The sequence below is a fragment of the Nannospalax galili genome, unplaced genomic scaffold (assembly GCF_000622305.1).
Source record: "Nannospalax galili isolate Female #2095 unplaced genomic scaffold, S.galili_v1.0 scaffold548, whole genome shotgun sequence".
NCBI classification, from domain to species: Eukaryota; Metazoa; Chordata; class Mammalia; order Rodentia; family Spalacidae; genus Nannospalax; species Nannospalax galili.
In genome coordinates, this window is record NW_008358999.1 from 1269641 (window position 1) to 1285827 (window position 16187).

The following is a 16187-nucleotide window of genomic DNA, read 5'->3' on the forward strand; positions in this document are numbered from 1 at the left end:
TGGAGTTACGGACAGCTGTTAGCTGCCATGTGGGTGCTGGGATTTGAACCGAGGTCTTCTGCAAGAACAACCAGTGTTCTTAACCACTGAGCCGTCTCTCCAGCCCCTAGTTCAGGCATTTCTACGGCCACTCAAGGGACATCTCAGCTTTGTTTGACCCTGATCTGTGGCTCCGTTTAGGTAGCAGAGCCTTGTGGTTCGGGGCAAGGTGTTTCAATCTTAGACAGCCTACTGGGCAGGGTTACTCATCACTTTGGGGGCTGCCTCTGTGCTTTGCAGAGTATTTACAATAGTATCCTTCCCAGGCCTTGACAACCAAATAGCTCCCAAACTCTGCCATTTGTCCCTGGGGAGCAAAATCATTCCCAGGGGTCAGAGCACAGCATGAATGTAAAGATGGCCTCTTTTAAGTTTTAAGACAGGTTCTCACTAGGCAGTCCTGGCTGGCCTGGAATTCATGATGTAGACTGGCCTGGCCTTGCACGTGTGGTGAGCCTCCTGCCTCTGCGTCCTGCATGCTGGGATTACAGGTGTGGGTCATCATATTTTTTGTGGGGCTGTGGTTGGAAGGTGCTAGGCAAGTGCTCCAGCACTGAGCCACATGCTCCTTCACAGGTCTTCTCACACGGTGCCTTTCATACCGGGGGATCTCACTTTCTGCTCAAGGCTTAGTGCTAGGTCCTGGGAGGGGAAGCCAGAACACACAGCTGGTGCTTAGACGGCTGACTGAATGCAGGACAAGGTCTCAGCAGCCTTTGCAGAGTATCACATCCAGGAGAAGCAGAGGCAGGGTCATGGTCACAGGGAGGAAGTGGGCCTGGCTGTGCTCAGGGAACAGGCTGTGCCGGGAGCCCATGGGGACTGGCAGAGACACTGGGCAGCCTGGCACAAGACGGGATGATAACGAGGCCTCTGTCTCCACCCTCCCTTGTTTTCTCTACCACCAACCACATGGTAGAGACAGGGACAAGGAGGAACAGAGTTTAAATGTCCCTTTCCCACCGCCTCCTGTGCTATGAGTGCGGTCCAAGGTGGCCTCCAGCCTGTCCCCTGCATGTACCTAGAGCAAAGGCTTTGCTAGCCAGGCCTCTTGTCAGGCTGACCAAAACCTGGCCTGCACTAGGACAAAGCAGCTAGGGAAAGCGGCCTCAGCGTGGCACTGGGACTTTTCTGCCTAAGGAAATCTTGTTGTCACCAGCTGGCTTGGTGACAACAGTGTGACACAGAGGTGCTGAATTCCAGAGATCTGTGTCCCAGGAACACACATTTCCTTTCTGGTCATCTTTATGTTCCCCCTTTGTCCCTCTCCAGTCACACATAGCTCGGCCCCATTTTGGACACCTAACAGCTGTCACAAATTGGAATCTGTCTTTACACTAGAAACTTTCTTTCTTTCATTTAATCCTCATAAGAACATCTTTTATAAGAGAGGCTCAGAGAGGCTAACTGACCAAGGTCACACAGTAGTAAGGGAGCAGCTGGGCTTACACACCATGTCTGTCTGGCCAATGACCTTGTTTATCAGTGCTTAACTCAGCCTCCCTTCTTCATCCTGTGGCCACTTGCAGCGCACTGTCTCCTGGGAACGCCAGGGTGTGCATTTGTGTGAGGGGTATAAATAGTCCGTGCATGAGTGAGTCAGGGCTTGAAAGTGACAAAACACAGCAAAGATGGGGCTCAAGGACCCTGTGTTCCCTCCAGGGTGAGAATGCTGGGTGGAGACAGGCAGACCAGTGAGCCCTGTGGGCAGAGGGACTGGGGGGCAGGTGTGAGGGGATGTGGTGGGATGCAAGTCAGGCAGGCAAGAGCTGTCACAGCCCAGCCTCCATCTGCAGTAGGAGGAGCCCTTGAGGTGACTGGGTACCCCTCCTTTTCCATGGGGGCCGAGGCCTGGGTACTTGCTGCATTCCTTTGGCCTGGGGAGGGACTTGTCTTTATTTTTTTTGGTCTTTTTTGAGACAGGGTCTCCCTGTTGCCCCAGCTGACCCGAAACTCTCTGTGTTGAACAGGCTGGCCTTGAACTCAAAGATTCACCTGCCTCTGCCTCCCAAGTGCCGGGATTAAGGGCGTGTGCCACCACACCTGGCTGGGACTTGTCTTTCTTGAGGCAGGACACGTGAATGCCTTCCTTGTGCCCTTTAGGACCACAATGTCCCCCTACTTTCTGAACTTGGGCTCCAATAAAGGTCAGAGATGATGAATCTTAGCTCTGGAGCCAGACTGCCTGGGCCTCCCCTCCACACAATGCAGTTTTCTTAACAGATGTGTGTTCCCTAAGGAACATTTGATAATACCTGGATATATTTTTTGGTTGTCTTAAGCTGGGAGCCATGGGTGCTACTAAGTGGACACCAAGGAAGCCTACAGAATCCCCGGAGGTCAGTTGCCTCCACACAGAACAGTCTAGTCTTAGTTTCTTTTCTGTCGCTGTGATAAATACCCCGAGAAAAAGCAACTTAGGGAGAAAGGGCTTATTTTAGCTCACAATTCTAGGTTACAGTCTGGGAAGTCAAGGCAGGAGCTTGAAGCAGCTTGGTCATATCACATCCACAGTTGAGAGAGAATGAACTGTTCAGCTCATGTTTCCTACCTATCCTAGTTAGCTTTAACTGTCAACCTGACACAGCTTAGAGTCATCTGAGAAGGGAATCTCAATTGAGGGATTTCCCAGATCAGATTGGCCTCTCTCTCTCTCTCTCTCTCTCTCTCTCTCTCTCTCTCTCTCTGTGTGTGTGTGTGATTATCTAGATTATTAATTGGTATAGGTGGGCCCAGCCCACTGTGGGTGGTACCATCCCCAGGCAGGCCAGTCCTGGGTTATATAAGAAAGCTAGCTGAACATGAGCCAGAACCAGCACATAGCGTGCCTCCCTGATTTCTGTGTCAAGTTCTTGCTTGAGTTCCTGCCCTGAGTTCCCTCAATAATGGTCTGAAAGTATAAGCCAAATAAATCCCTTCCTCCCCTAAATTGCTTTTGGTTACCAGTGTTTTATCACAGCATCAAAAGGAACCAACAGTACTGTTCTTATAGTAATTCAGGACTCAAATCCAGGAAATGGTACTGCCTACATTTAGGCTGGGTCTTCTCATATCAATTAACATAATCAAGAGGATCCCCCAGACATGGATCTAGACAATCCCTCGCTGAGATTCCTTTCTCAGGTGATTCTAAATTGTGTCAAGTTGACAATTAAAACTGACCATCATGGGCCTCAGATGTCACAGGTGCTGAGTTGAGACACCTGGATGTAATGGCACCTCTAATGGGGCCACTGGGAGACAGGCTGAGCTCATGTACAGCAAGCACTCAGTGGAGATTCACAAAGAACTAGCTCTGATGGCAGCTACCACCTCTAATGTGATCTAGTTAGGGCTAAGTTCCCACTATGTGTCAGACACTCTCCTTCCCTCCCTCCCTTTTTTCCTTTCTTTTTCAAGCCAGGGTCTCCTGGTAGCCACAGCTGGCCAGGAACTCACTCACTGTGTGGACCAGATTAGCCTCAATCTCAGAGCACTTGCCTCTGCAATCCCAAGTGCTGGGATTAAAGATGGGCCATCATGCTTGGCCCACTTTCTAAGTTCAGTAATCACAGCAGGTCAGGATGGGGAGGAGGACCATATAGAGGGGCAATGGCCCTGGATGTTCTTAGAAGGCTAGAGATCCTGACCCCAGGTGGGAGGCACACGTCTCTGTTCTTCCTGAGCCCTGGCTGGATCTACATTCAAAGGTCGGTGTTTCTCCCAAAGCCAGGGGTCATTCAGTCTAGAGGAAACAGTGTTCAAACTTTGATAGAAAGACAGGCTGTGGATTCTTCAGTCTTTGGCAAGTTTCCAGGCTAGGCTGGGCCTCAGCTCAAACCACTGCCTATATCAATCAAAGGTCAATTACTGGGGCTGGGCTCCAACCCAGGCAAGTTCTGGCCCCCAGGGGTACAATACAAGGGCTGGCCACAGCTCTAACAAATCAATCAACAAGCCAGGTGACACAGGGGAAGCCAGGTGCTGGGCTGGGAGGTGGCCCTGGAGGAAGTGTTCATTCCTTAAAGGCCTCAAGATGGACCCCAGTCATGTGCCTGAGGCCTTGATGTGGCCTAAGGCTGGGATGGCCAGATTCCAGGGCTAACTTGACACACATCAACTCCAGACCCCAGCCTTGTCTGTCAGGGTGACCTGGCTGGAGTCATGTGACCCCAGGAGGCTCAATGTCCCCATTTCGATCATGCAGGTCAAAGAACTCATTTTGGGACTGAGGTAAGGCTTAGAAGACTTGATTCAGAGGCAGGCCTGCAGCAGGAACCTACTACATGCTAATTACAATAGTAATAACCAATTCTTACTGTCTGTTTTTAGGAATATTAAAGGATAAATGCAATAATGGATATAAAACAGTGATCACACAGTAGGTACTTAAAATTTGTTAATGACATTATAATAAGGGCAGTTGTTTGATCACAAAACTTTTGTGCACCTGATACCATGCACCTTACACGCATACTATGCACACAATAATGACACTGGGGTGATAAAATCACACTGCAGTTGGGTGTGGTGGCATGTGGCACATTCCTATAATCCCAACGCTTGGAGGCAGCCAGATTTACAAGGCCAGCCAGATTTACAGAGAGTTTAAGGGCAGCTCGGGCAACATATTCAAAAAGAATTTAAACAAACAAAAATTAAACAAAAACAAAAATCCATGCTGGCTTCTCCAGGGGCTCTAGGTTTGATGGTACAGGGCTAGAAGAAGCTCACAGTGGATTGACCTGGAGGGTGGGATGGACAGATGACCCAGGACCTCTCTAGCATCCCCTCTCTATCTCCTTACTAGGCCTGACTTAAAGACACCAGCAACTTAGGGGTCTGGCTGGGCAGAGGGGAGACAGGGCCTCTAGGGGCACGGCTTTGAGCCTTTGCTTTTCCTAAGGGAAGTGACAGTGGGGACTGTCCCCATGCCTCCAGCCCCAGGAGAGTAACATTCCCAGGTTAGATGCAGTGGCATCTGGGCTGGGGGGGGGGGCTCTTAACCCAGCCCTCTCTGAGCTGAAAATCAAGATGCAGGAGCCTCAGAGGATCCGAGAAAAGAAAGGTTAGCCCCCAGGACTCATGGGCTGACCCACTGGCTTCACATTATGAAGGTGAATAGGGCCCAGAATAGGCAGTGATCAGCCCCGGGTCATGCAGCAGGTTTGGGATTCTATCAGCTGGACCTTTCCTCCTCTCTCTACCTTCCTCTTCCTCCTAGGCCATGGAGGGTGTCATATTTTCAAGCATGCAGGTGGTTGGAGAGGCTGGACTGAATGCCCCACTAGGGGCTGGTCTGGGAAGGCTAATGTCATCCCAAAGCTCTGGCAGTGAAACTCTGAGGCTAGGAACTCAGCTCTTTTCTCCAGCCCTGGAGGGAGGCTGTGGGTCTGGCATGGGGCCCACATTCCTACAGGCCTCCCCCTGGATAGTTTTCCTTGGAGGGCAGGGGGATGGGGGGGGACTCAGCAGCTGCTGCCCTGGATGCTGGTGACAAAAATCCCTCCCATCCCTCCACCCTTGAAAGTGGCACACCCAGCTGCCACCCAGGCAGACCGGGGCTGAACACGCTCCTACACAGCTGGCTTCTGCCTATCTCCTTCCTCAGTTCTGATAGTTCAGAGTCTCAGGGGTGGGCAGTGGCTGTTTCCAAGGATGGTATGAATGCTTGGCCCTGCACCCAGTTTGGCCCTCTTCATAGCATTATCATTATAGCCAACTTTGTTAAGCACTTACTATGTGCTCAGCACTAGGCCAAGTGTTCTGTCTCAGATTCTCACAAGAGCTCTGTGAAGCAGGCACAGATAATCCCTTTTCAACAGACCACTGAGCTCTTTGTGAGAGTCAAATTCCCAATGCAGCTTTCCTGCTTGGTGTCTTGATTACCCCTGAGGACAGGGGGCTCACTGGCCCCTTTGGTTTGGGAAGGATTGATTGCTCCCCCAGGTCTGCTGGCTGATGGCAGATAAAAACCAATTATCCAAACAACTGTTCAAGTAGAGGGTAGGAGCGACAGGGAACTCCAATTCTGTCCCTTCTGGGGCCCTGCCTGGGTCTTTGCTGCAGGTTCCTTGGGGTGGGAAAGTTCTGGAAGGCAGATGACTTGTTAGTCGTTCTGGCCAGCCTGGCCCTGCTTGTCTACCTAGAAGGGAAGTGAAGGTGGGTATCTAGTGCCCAGTAATGACGGCTCAGCAGGGTCAGCTTGCCTTGACCCCACCCCCAGAGCCTGACTCATGGGGAAAACTGGGCATCCCCCACTTCCTCTCCTCTGGGCGGAATCTGACCTTGATCTTCTGCCCTATGTCAGGGGGTGGCGGAGGGGACCAGTGTGCGAGATTCACAGTTCCCCTAGTTTTCCTAGGAGTCGGAGAGTCAGATGGGAGCCCCAGACCGATGGCTATTTGTTCAGGACTGTCAAGGCTCAGGGACATGTTAACCTCAAGTTCAACAGCACGCACAGGCAGGACCACAGATGGCAATCTGGGAGCTGCCTGTCACTGCCTCCTTCCCTGCCTGCTCTTAATAATCACTTATGATAACGATTAGAAAGACTGTTATTGTATGTCTAATACAACCCAGTACTTATTACTTACTTAATATTGATTCCATTTAACTTATTCCTAAATAGCTCAGACAGGAGAAATAACCTGCCTACAGTCAGTCTTAAGAGAAGCAGTAAGCTAGGGTCTAGTCCTTGTGAGCTCTCTCCCTGCCTTCCTCCTCCCCTATCCCCTTTTAGTAGCACTGGGGATTAATTCTAGGGTCTCTTGCATGTTATAGACAAGGGCTCTTCCACTGAGCTATGTTCCCAGCCCTCTCTTTTTTTGAGACGAGTTTTCACTATGTAGCCCTGGCTAGCCTGGAATTGACAATGTAGACCAGGCTGGCCTTGAACTCATAGAGATTTACCTGCATCTGCCTCGAGTGCTGGGATTAAAGGTATGTTAACACCATACCTGGCCACCTTTCTAATTATTTGACAAAGTCTCATTAAGTCACCCAGGCTGACCTTGAACTCTCTACCTTCCTGCCTCAGAGGCCTCCTGGAGCAGCTGAGGTGACAGGCCTGCACTGCCAGGCTTGGCCAGCAGTTCCCATGCTTCTGTGTAAAAATGGGGAGACTTCCTGAGATGCGTTTGGATCTGACAGCTCTAGGGTAACTCCTGAGCCTCTGAGTTTCCAACAAGCTTGGGGTTACAGCTGATGCTGCAGGTCTATGAACCACATGAGTAAGGGGACAGGGTATCTACAGTCAGATCCAGGTTCAAGTCCTGCCTACCAGCTATGGGATTTTAACCTTCTGAGACTCACGCTCCTATCTGTGAAGTGGGTGTGGGAACCTTTGCAGGATGTTAAGAAAAGATTAAGAAGGGGGTCAGAGGCCTGGAACCCAGTGGGTCAACAGTGGCTCCCTTATCAGCCAAAATAGCCAGATCCAGGAAGGGCTTCCTCCGGGCTCGGCACTGCGCAGGCCTGGCTGGGCTAGCCACACCTGCTAGGCACTGCTACTACCTCGCCTCTTGCAAAGCGGAAGTCTGACAAGAAGTGCTGCTGGGCAGTCAGAAGGAACTCAGCTGCTGGAGCGTGTGCGGACTGACCCTGCAAGAGGTTGCAAAGTGACTAACCCCTCAGCTGGGCTGGCCTGGTCTTGCAGGACGGGCCTCTGACTCGCCCCAAAGCAGGAGGACTTGGGACCCTGAGCCCGGACTCTTCTAGCTGAAGCTGGGCCTTGGCCTCAGGTAGCAGGAAAGGCTGAAAAGAAGGCAGGCGGGAGGTGTAAACCTGGGGGAAGTGGAAAGTCCCCAGAAGGAGGAAGGGGGAGGTGACTCAGCTGCAGAGGGGAAGTGGAAGGAATGGACGAATGGAGAGGGGCTCACCACAGTGAATCCTCCTTCCCTGGGGTGTGAGGCACCCCACCCCGACTAAACCAGGCTTTTGACTTCTGCAAACAAGGACCTCAACCTCTCTGGCCTCCTAGTTCTAATCCTGGCACATTTATTTATGACCTTGGTCAAGTGACTCAAATTCTAGAAGCCTCCATTTCCTCATCTGTCCAGTGGGGACAATGATTGCGTCCACTTCTTTGGGCTGGTGTGAGGATTAAACTTGACCCCTAAGTCACACAGGTGAGAAGTTTCCTTGGGAGCAGCTGGACTGGGCACAGAGCAGGGAGGGGCTGGCTGTGAGGAGTACGTGGCTGAGGTCCTTCCTGATGGTAGAAATAAAGGAACCTTTCATTATTGGTCCTGTGGGCCCACCAAAGACCCCCCCCTCCAAAGGTCATGTCCTCTGAGGCACTAAGTGTCTCAAAGGCTGGAACTTGCATACACAGAAACTTAGTGAGTGATCAGAGGAAGAAACATTTTTCTAAAAATACCATCTATGCTGGGCGTGGTGGCGCACTCCTGTAGTCCCAGCACTTGGGAGGCAGAGGCAGGTGATGTCTGTGAGTTCAAGGCCAGACTGGTCTCCATAGTGAGTTCCAGGCCAGCTGGGGCTACAGGAAGACCCTGTTTCAAAGAGACTAAAAAAACAAAAAATAAAAAAAAATAAAAACACTGAAGTAAACAGTCCCTAGGCATATGCTGTGATGGATTCTGTTTTTCACACCCAATTTCTTTTTAAAAATATTTTATTTTATGTGTATGAGTGTTATGCCTGCATGTAGGTAAGTACACCTGTGTTGTGCAATGCCCGAGGACCCTGTAACTAGAGTTACAGACAGTTGTTAGCTGCCATGTGGGTGCTGGGATTCGAACCTGGGTCTTCTGCAAGAACAGTCAGTGTTCTTAACTGCTGAGCCCGCTCTCCAGCCCCCACACCCAATTTCTTAATGCTTTACCAACTAGGTCCTATAGCCCCAGGGGAAACTGAGGCTGAGAAGCCCAGTACTCAGAAAGATCTGTCTGGGTGGTGGGAGGCAGTGGCTGGAGTCCCAGTTTTGTGTCACTGCAGGGCTGTTGTTTGCTCGTCCCTTTTTTCTGTACCTGCCTTCCACATCATTAAGTGATAATGAATTCATTTCTCTATTTTTGTTATTTATCAGAGCAATATGTAGCTGTCAATCAGAGCATCTGCTGGGCAGAAGGAAATATTTTTCAGGCTGAATCCCAGACAGTCATTCAGGCCAAAGCAAAGGGCTGTGGCCAGCTTAACAGCCAGGCAGCTCTGGGGGGAGGAGGCAAGTCTGGTGGGGGAGGCTGCCAATGGCTTGTTTAGAGCTACCTCAGTGTCAGTTCTGATGACTGCCTACCGGGGTATATGCTGAACCTGGGATGAGGGTAATGTAGTGAGTACTGAGTCCATGCTAAGCACTGGGTTATAAGAACTTGATAGTGCTGTGAAGCGAGAACTTTGTCCTCTTTATTTCAGGATGAGGAAAGAGGCGCAGAAAGGGAGGGTTCAGTAACTTGCTCCAGGTGTGGGATTCAAACCCAAGGCTGCAGACTCTTAACCAGGAGGGGAGGAGAGGGACAGAAGGGCTGGTGGCCTCTAGAGCTCCTGAAGGGAAGGCTTGCTTGCCTGACACAGGGGGTCAAGAGATAAAGTGGGTGGGAAGGAGGCTGGGGACAGGGCCAGTGTGGCCAGGTAGGACCAGGAACTAGGGCACCTTCCTCAGATTCCACGGCAGATTCACAATTATGTGGCTGTTTGCCTTTCAGGCAAGTGTCAGCTTACCAAACCCTCTAGAGCTTTCCCTAGGCTGTCGTCAGCCCAGGGATGTCTCCGGGGCTGTCCCATGCATTTTTGCCTTGGAAGGTTCTAGAAACAAGCCTGGATGGATGGGAAGAAAGGGAAGGAGAAGCGAGGGGGATGAAAAGATGGATGCCACCAAAGGCCATCTAGGAGGATGGAGCACAGGCTCCATGCTGCACGCAGGGCTTCTGTGCCTGACAGCAGACAGAACTCAGCCTGTGTCATCTCTAGGCCCCAGTCCCAGAAAACCTCCCATGACCCTGACCAGATCACTTCTCCATTAAGGGTCTCAATTTCCTCATCTGTAAAATGGGGAGAGGGATTGAAGCCAGTCTTTCCTGGGGTGACTGTGTGACTGTAAGTGTGGAGGTTGGTGATGGACATCAGAGCCTGATGCTTCTTCCATTCTCCCTCTACCACTGTCCTTGGGCTGTATCTACATGGAATAATGACCCAGAAAACTCCAGATGGCAGTTCTGAGGGGCGCTAGGGTTCAGGATCCCTCAGAATAAGGTCAGAGCAGCTGTGCCGTTGGAAACCACCACACAGCCAGCTCCTTTTGCAGATGGGGAGACTGAGGCCCAGGGAGGACAAGAGGATGAGGAGGGAGACCTAGGCTGCCAAAGCAAGGCCAGCTCCCCATTTTCTGCCTGCTATCTCCTATACCCAGGGCTGGCATGATTTCCCAGGGGCACTGGCTCCCCACCTCCCTGCACCCTGTTCTCAGCAGAGCCCTGGCTGCCATCCCTGGGACCTGCTGGGCCCCAGGAGGCAGCAGCCACTTGCACAGTGGAAACAGAAGAGGCGTTTTGTGCTCTGCGAGGCCGTCTGTGACTGTTCCCAGCCGGAACTCAGCTGGGCTGGGCTGTGGGCACAGTAAGGCCTTGTTTCCTTGAATACCTAATCAGCAGCTTTGTGCCCTGGCCAGGGGCCCCGGCGAGTGGCACTTCCTTCCCTAGAGGGTCCAGCTTCCTGGCCCCTTCCTGCCCCTTGTCATGCCTCCCAACACCCCAACAAGCAGTGCTGGTGTTAAGAGGTGGATTGAAGGGGTCCAGCTCCTCCTAATTGCCTTGAAAGTACGTCTCAGTCAAACCTATCCCAGAAACAGCCTGTGTAAAAAGTTGAGTGCTTTTTGCAAACAGAACTTCAAGGCCATTCTCTCCACTGGTTCCTCATTGGCCAAAGTGAAGTCTCCCAAGCCTTCTCATTGGGGTTGTTTGGGTTCCCCCGAACAGCTCCACGGTTTAAGTTCTTATTGAACATGTAAGAACAAAGCGGTGGAGGCATGAAGGAAAGTCAGCCATGCACACAGAAAGGGGTGTTGGAGCATGCTTCGAGACACTGATAGAAGTCTGTGATGAGACACGCTCACGGGAGCGGGAGGAGCGTGGGCTTTGAAGCCAGTGGTCTGGGTTTGAAGTCTCCCCCTACTTTCTAGCTGTGCAGTCCTGGCAAGTTATTTTATACTAGTTTGTGGCCAGACTCCATCTGTGCAGGGGTGATAAAACCGGCCAGTGTCAGGGACAGGTGGGAGGCAGCGGGAGTCCCTTATTGCCCAAGTCCTATCTCTGCAGGAACTATGACTCATCTGAATACCCCACAGGGCAGTGCTACCTGGAAGTCACATAGTAAAGTCACAGCTGCCTAGAGTTGAAGAGCCAGCAAAGTGGGACTCCTGTTGTCCCGTCAGTGTGGACAGGAGGAAGCTTCATAAGAACTCCCATAGGGACCCTGAGTCAGAGGGGGCTCCTCCAGCCCTATGACCTCCATGTAGAGGTTTAAGAGTTGGGGGGATATGGGACAGCATGGGGTTGGGAACCAAAACCCTCTATCCTTGTGTGGGGAGTAAATGCAGAAGTTACATACATGGGGAGGAGTGAGATGTGGGAAGAGCCTCTCTCAGCCCTGGACTTAGGAAACACCCCCTTATTGGGCTTCCTGGTTGTCAGGGCAGTCAGCTGGGTGTGGCTGAGGCAGTCAATGCCTCACCTGTCTGCTGTTCTCCACCAGCAGACCTTCTGCCTACCACTCCCCACCCTCCCTACCACACCCTGCTGCAAACCTCAGCTTCTGATGGCTCTACCCACTAAAGGTTGCACACTAGCCTAGTACCTGTGGGGCTGTTTCCTTTCCCAGGAGCCTGGGGAGGGTGACAGGGGGTGGGGAAGGCTGTCATATGGAGGGGCACGGACACCATCCCTACCACCATGGGCACCAGCATGGCTGGGGAGAGAGGGGCTGCCAATATTACACCAGACAAAAATGGAAGGGAAGGGAACTAGATTCTCTCTCTCTCTCTCCTCTCTCTCTCATCCCTCCCCAGATATTGCTTAGTTTTGTGGGGGTAGAAGGGCTGGACCATAGGAACAGAGGGTAGAAGTGCGAGTCATTGGGCAAGGCACATAGCAAGGGGTCCCCTAACTGCCTGGGGGGTTGTGGGGCACCAGGGATCCTATGTGGGGAGGAACCGGTCTAGGTAAGAGGACAGCCTTCTAATAGAAGCTGCTGGGTGCAGGGGTGAGGAGGGCAGGCAGGAGGATCCACAGTGTATGGAGGAGACTAAGCCCAGAGCGGGGACTCAGCCCTGAAGGGATGATAGGCGAGTTCCATGCCTGCAAATAGGGGACAGGGACCGAGTGGCCCCTTAAGTGCTAGGGATTTGGGACCTGACCAATAGGGTGGGTGGGGGTGGGCTGGAAGAGACTGAAGAGCTTTCAGCCACAGTTAGTAAACACAGAATAATGGGTGTAGGGGATCCTTACCCAGAACCCATGTTGAGAGGGACCAGAGGTAGCAGAAGAAATTAAAGGACTCTAGTGAAAGGCAAGGGGTCGGACAATGTCCCCCTTGCGAGGCACTGGGGGTGCGTTTGTTGCGGCGGGGGGGGGGGGGGGGGGGGGAGGGGCAGAGGACAGAAATGGAATGTGGGTCTGGGCATGAGGATGGAACCGAGTCACAGGGATGGAGGAAGAAGGGAAGCCACTGGTCCTGTGTGTGCGTGTAGGGTGGTGGGCGCAGTACCAATAAGTGAGAGCTGGGTCTGCACTTGGGTATATGGTAGCAGTGGGGGACTTGGGGGGGCACGCTTTTATCTGGAAGGAATCTCCGGAGGCTCCCTAACCCGCCTGTGGAGGCCTACAGGGTCGTGGGGGCAGTATCACTAGGAGGAGTCACGTGCCAGGGCCAGGGGGTCCCCAGACCCATACACACGGTGGGGGTGGCTGTTCTGGAAGCCTCGTGGCGGTCTGGAAGGGACTGCGGAGTTCCCAACCCCGGCGGGGGTAGGGGACGGAATCACAGGTTCTAGGGGAGCCTGGCTTGGGGCGCCGCGCTAATTTGGGGGTTCGGGGAGGCCCGGGGTAGCGGGAACGCGGAGCGCGAGGGCACTCACTGTTTGAACATCTTCTCCATGTCTTTGATCTGTTTCCGGGAGAACTCCTTGAACTCTGTGTAGGGGTTGAAGACGCGGCGGCTGGGCGACTGGGGCTCCCCGATGCCCTGGTTGAGGTCCGCGCGCCGCAGCAGCTTGGCGCTCAGCTCGTCGTCCGCGCTGCCCAGCGCCTCGGCAGCCTCGTCGGGAGCCTCGGCCGCAGCGGCCCCCGTTGCCCCGTTGAGGCCCGGCTGCTCGGCCGCCTCGCCGCCCTCGCCCTCCATCTGCAGCCGCCGGTTCAGCTTGCTGGCCAGCTCGTCCGTGGCCATGGTGGCCCGCGCGGCGCTGCCTCAGCCCGGCCCCTGCTCCGCGCGCGGCGCACCGCGGGCCGCGCTCTTCCTCTTCCTGACACTCCCCGCCGCCAGGCACCGCCTCCGAAGGTGGGACTTAGGGGACCGCCCGCCCCCGCCCCGGCCCGGCTCCAGCTGCCCGGCGCCTTGTGCGCAGGGGGTCCCCCCTCTCTGTCCCCGGGGCTCAAGCGCGTCCTGCATCCCAGCTCGCCATCCTCGCCCCCGGTGATGCCAGGGGGCCTGAGTGACAAGCCATCAGCATCCCTCTTATGACTTCTGGGGAGCTGCAGAGCCACGGATGGAGGGTCGGGTCGGGAGGGAGGAGGGATCCCTCGGTGTGGCTGGAGGTCAGAGACTGGGGGGCGTCCACTCCCTCCCCCCGCCTCTTCTCTGGAATCCCCACGCCGTGAAGTCACCATTCTGTGCTCATGACAGCCTGTCGGTTGCCATGGAGACCATGGTCGTGAAACACTGGTGTTCTCCTTGAGGTTGTTAGGGTCTGAAGAAGGTGGACCCTGAAGCTGGAGCCCAGTTGGAATTGTCCCTCGTCCCCAGGTCATGGGCGACTGGCATCTTTTGGGAAAGCCTGGGCCAGTGGCTGTGAGGGAGATGGGGCCGGACCCCAGTCCTGAAAGGTCCCCAAACAGGGAAAAGGGGAAGGGACTGGTCCCTTCATTACATGATGACTCAGCATAATAGCCACTGGGCCTGGTTATTGCCTGGCACTCTGCTTCAAGGGGGATTGACAGGGAGATCTTGATGTTAACCCTTGGGAGGAGGACCCAGAGAAGTGACCTCCTCCCTGAAGGCTCAGGGATGCGGGTTGGGAGGGAGGAGTTCAGAGAGGATTTGTCCTTATCTAGTTTAAAATTCCAAAGCTGGGGCTGGAGAGTTGGCTCAGTAAAGAGTGGGCACTGTGCTTACAGAGGATCTGAGTTCAGAATCAGCACCCATGGAGAAGTGGGGGACTCAACAGTTGCTTCCAACTCCAGCTGCAGGATTGGTCACCCTCTTCTGGCCCCCACAGGTACTGGCATTCACACACACACACACACACACACACACACACACACACAATTAAAAACAAAATATTGGGCATTGGGTAATGGGACCACTCTAAGGCCTTGCTATGGCATGGTAACTGCAGAGTCAGACTGGAGAGCAGCTGGGCCTATATTCCAGAACTTTCAGAGCAGGCCCGAGGACCAGCAGAGATACGAGATTCCATCTTCCAGTGGTCTCCACTGTCTGCCTCCCTACTCAGTCATCTTTATAAACAGTGGCACATTGAAAATAACTAAATGAGGGGCTGGAGAGATGGGTCAGCGGTTAAGAGCACTGACTGCTCTTGCAGAGGAGCCAGGTTCGATTCCCAGCACCCACATGGTGGCTACCAACTGTCCTTAACTCCAGTTCCAGGGGAATCCGAAGCCCTCTTCTGACCTCCGCGGCATTGCACGACACGGGTGCACTCACATATAGGCAATGCACTCGTGCACAAAAAATAAAAAAAAAAAAATAAAAAAAAAAAAACTAAGTGAAAATAAAATACTAAAACTACAAAACTATGGTGCTCTAGCCTCAACACCAGGACCCTGGTTATAATCCTGGCTTCCTAGGCCCCATCCACTCTATCAAGCCTGCCCTCAGACATGGGGTTCAGGAATCTGCATTTTTAACAAGCACCCAGGGGACATACTGCTTACTGAAGTCAGATTTTCTGCCCTTTGTATATTCTCTAAAATGTTGGGGCAATTGCTAACAACCATGAAACAACCCCCCCCCCCCAGTCATGGTGCAGAGAAAAGATGGGGAAGGCTGGCTAAAGTCAAAGTGTTGAAACTGAGGTCACCTGAGGCTGTCACAGGAAGACTAGTAGAGAAAGACATTCAATCAGTATTTGCTGGTATGTTTTAAGAACACGGCTGAATTAAAAGGTATTTGGAAAAATAAGATGAACATAAAAAATCTTGCACGTGTTTGTGAGGTTGCTACCAAGTCCAATAGATGGTCAAGTTAAGTGAATTTCTTTTCTTTTTTTTCCTTCCTTTCATTTATTATTTATTATTTATTCATTCATTCATTTATTGGTATTTTTGAGACAGGGTTTCCCTGTAGCCCCAGTTGGTCTACATAACTGGCTGAACTTCCTATGTAGAACAGGCTGGCCTCTAACTCACAGAGATCTGCCTGCCTCTGCCTCCCCAGAGCTGGGACTAACATGGCCAGCTTGTGATTTTGTTTTCTTAAAGATCATTATTGTTGAGCATTTGTCAGTCTTGGGCAGTTGGGTCTAGCTACTTGTAAAAGGTATGTTTCCATTTGTGGTCTTGAAAGACTCAAGAAAAAAACCACAGTTTGTTATTTATTTAATACCAAAGGACCAGGGGCAGGGCATAGATTGAAACATTTAAATTACACCGACATATCTGGGCTTGCCAGTTCTTGATCTTCCTGGAAAAGCAGTTCGTTACTTTCAACTCTCTGGTGAGTCTCAGTTTACCCAATTTAGGAATATGTTTTTTGAAATACAGTCTTTTTTTAAAAAAAATATTTTATTATTATTTTATGTGTATGAGCGTGGTGCCTGCATGTATGTGAGTGCACCCGTGTCGTGCAATGCTGCGGAGGTCAGAAGAGGGCTTCAGATTCCCCTGGAACTGGAGTTAAGGACAGTTCATAGCCACCATGTGGGTGCTGGGAATCGAACCCGGGTCCTCTGCAAGAGCAGTCAGTGCTCTTAACCGCTG

The 16187-nt window shown here is 52.4% G+C and overlaps 1 protein-coding gene across 1 annotated transcript in view; it reads right to left on the reverse strand.

The window, feature by feature from the left end:
• The window catches only part of Efhd2 (EF-hand domain family member D2), an 18589-nt gene extending 5089 nt beyond the window's left edge, over positions 1-13500 (reverse strand). Inside the window, exon 1 of the mRNA XM_008822669.3 lies at positions 13109-13500. Within this exon, the coding sequence (XP_008820891.1) occupies positions 13109-13416 (308 nt within the window). The 5' untranslated portion in view covers positions 13417-13500. The remainder of the gene's footprint in view (positions 1-13108) is intronic.
• Between the last annotated feature and the right edge of the window lie 2687 nt (positions 13501-16187).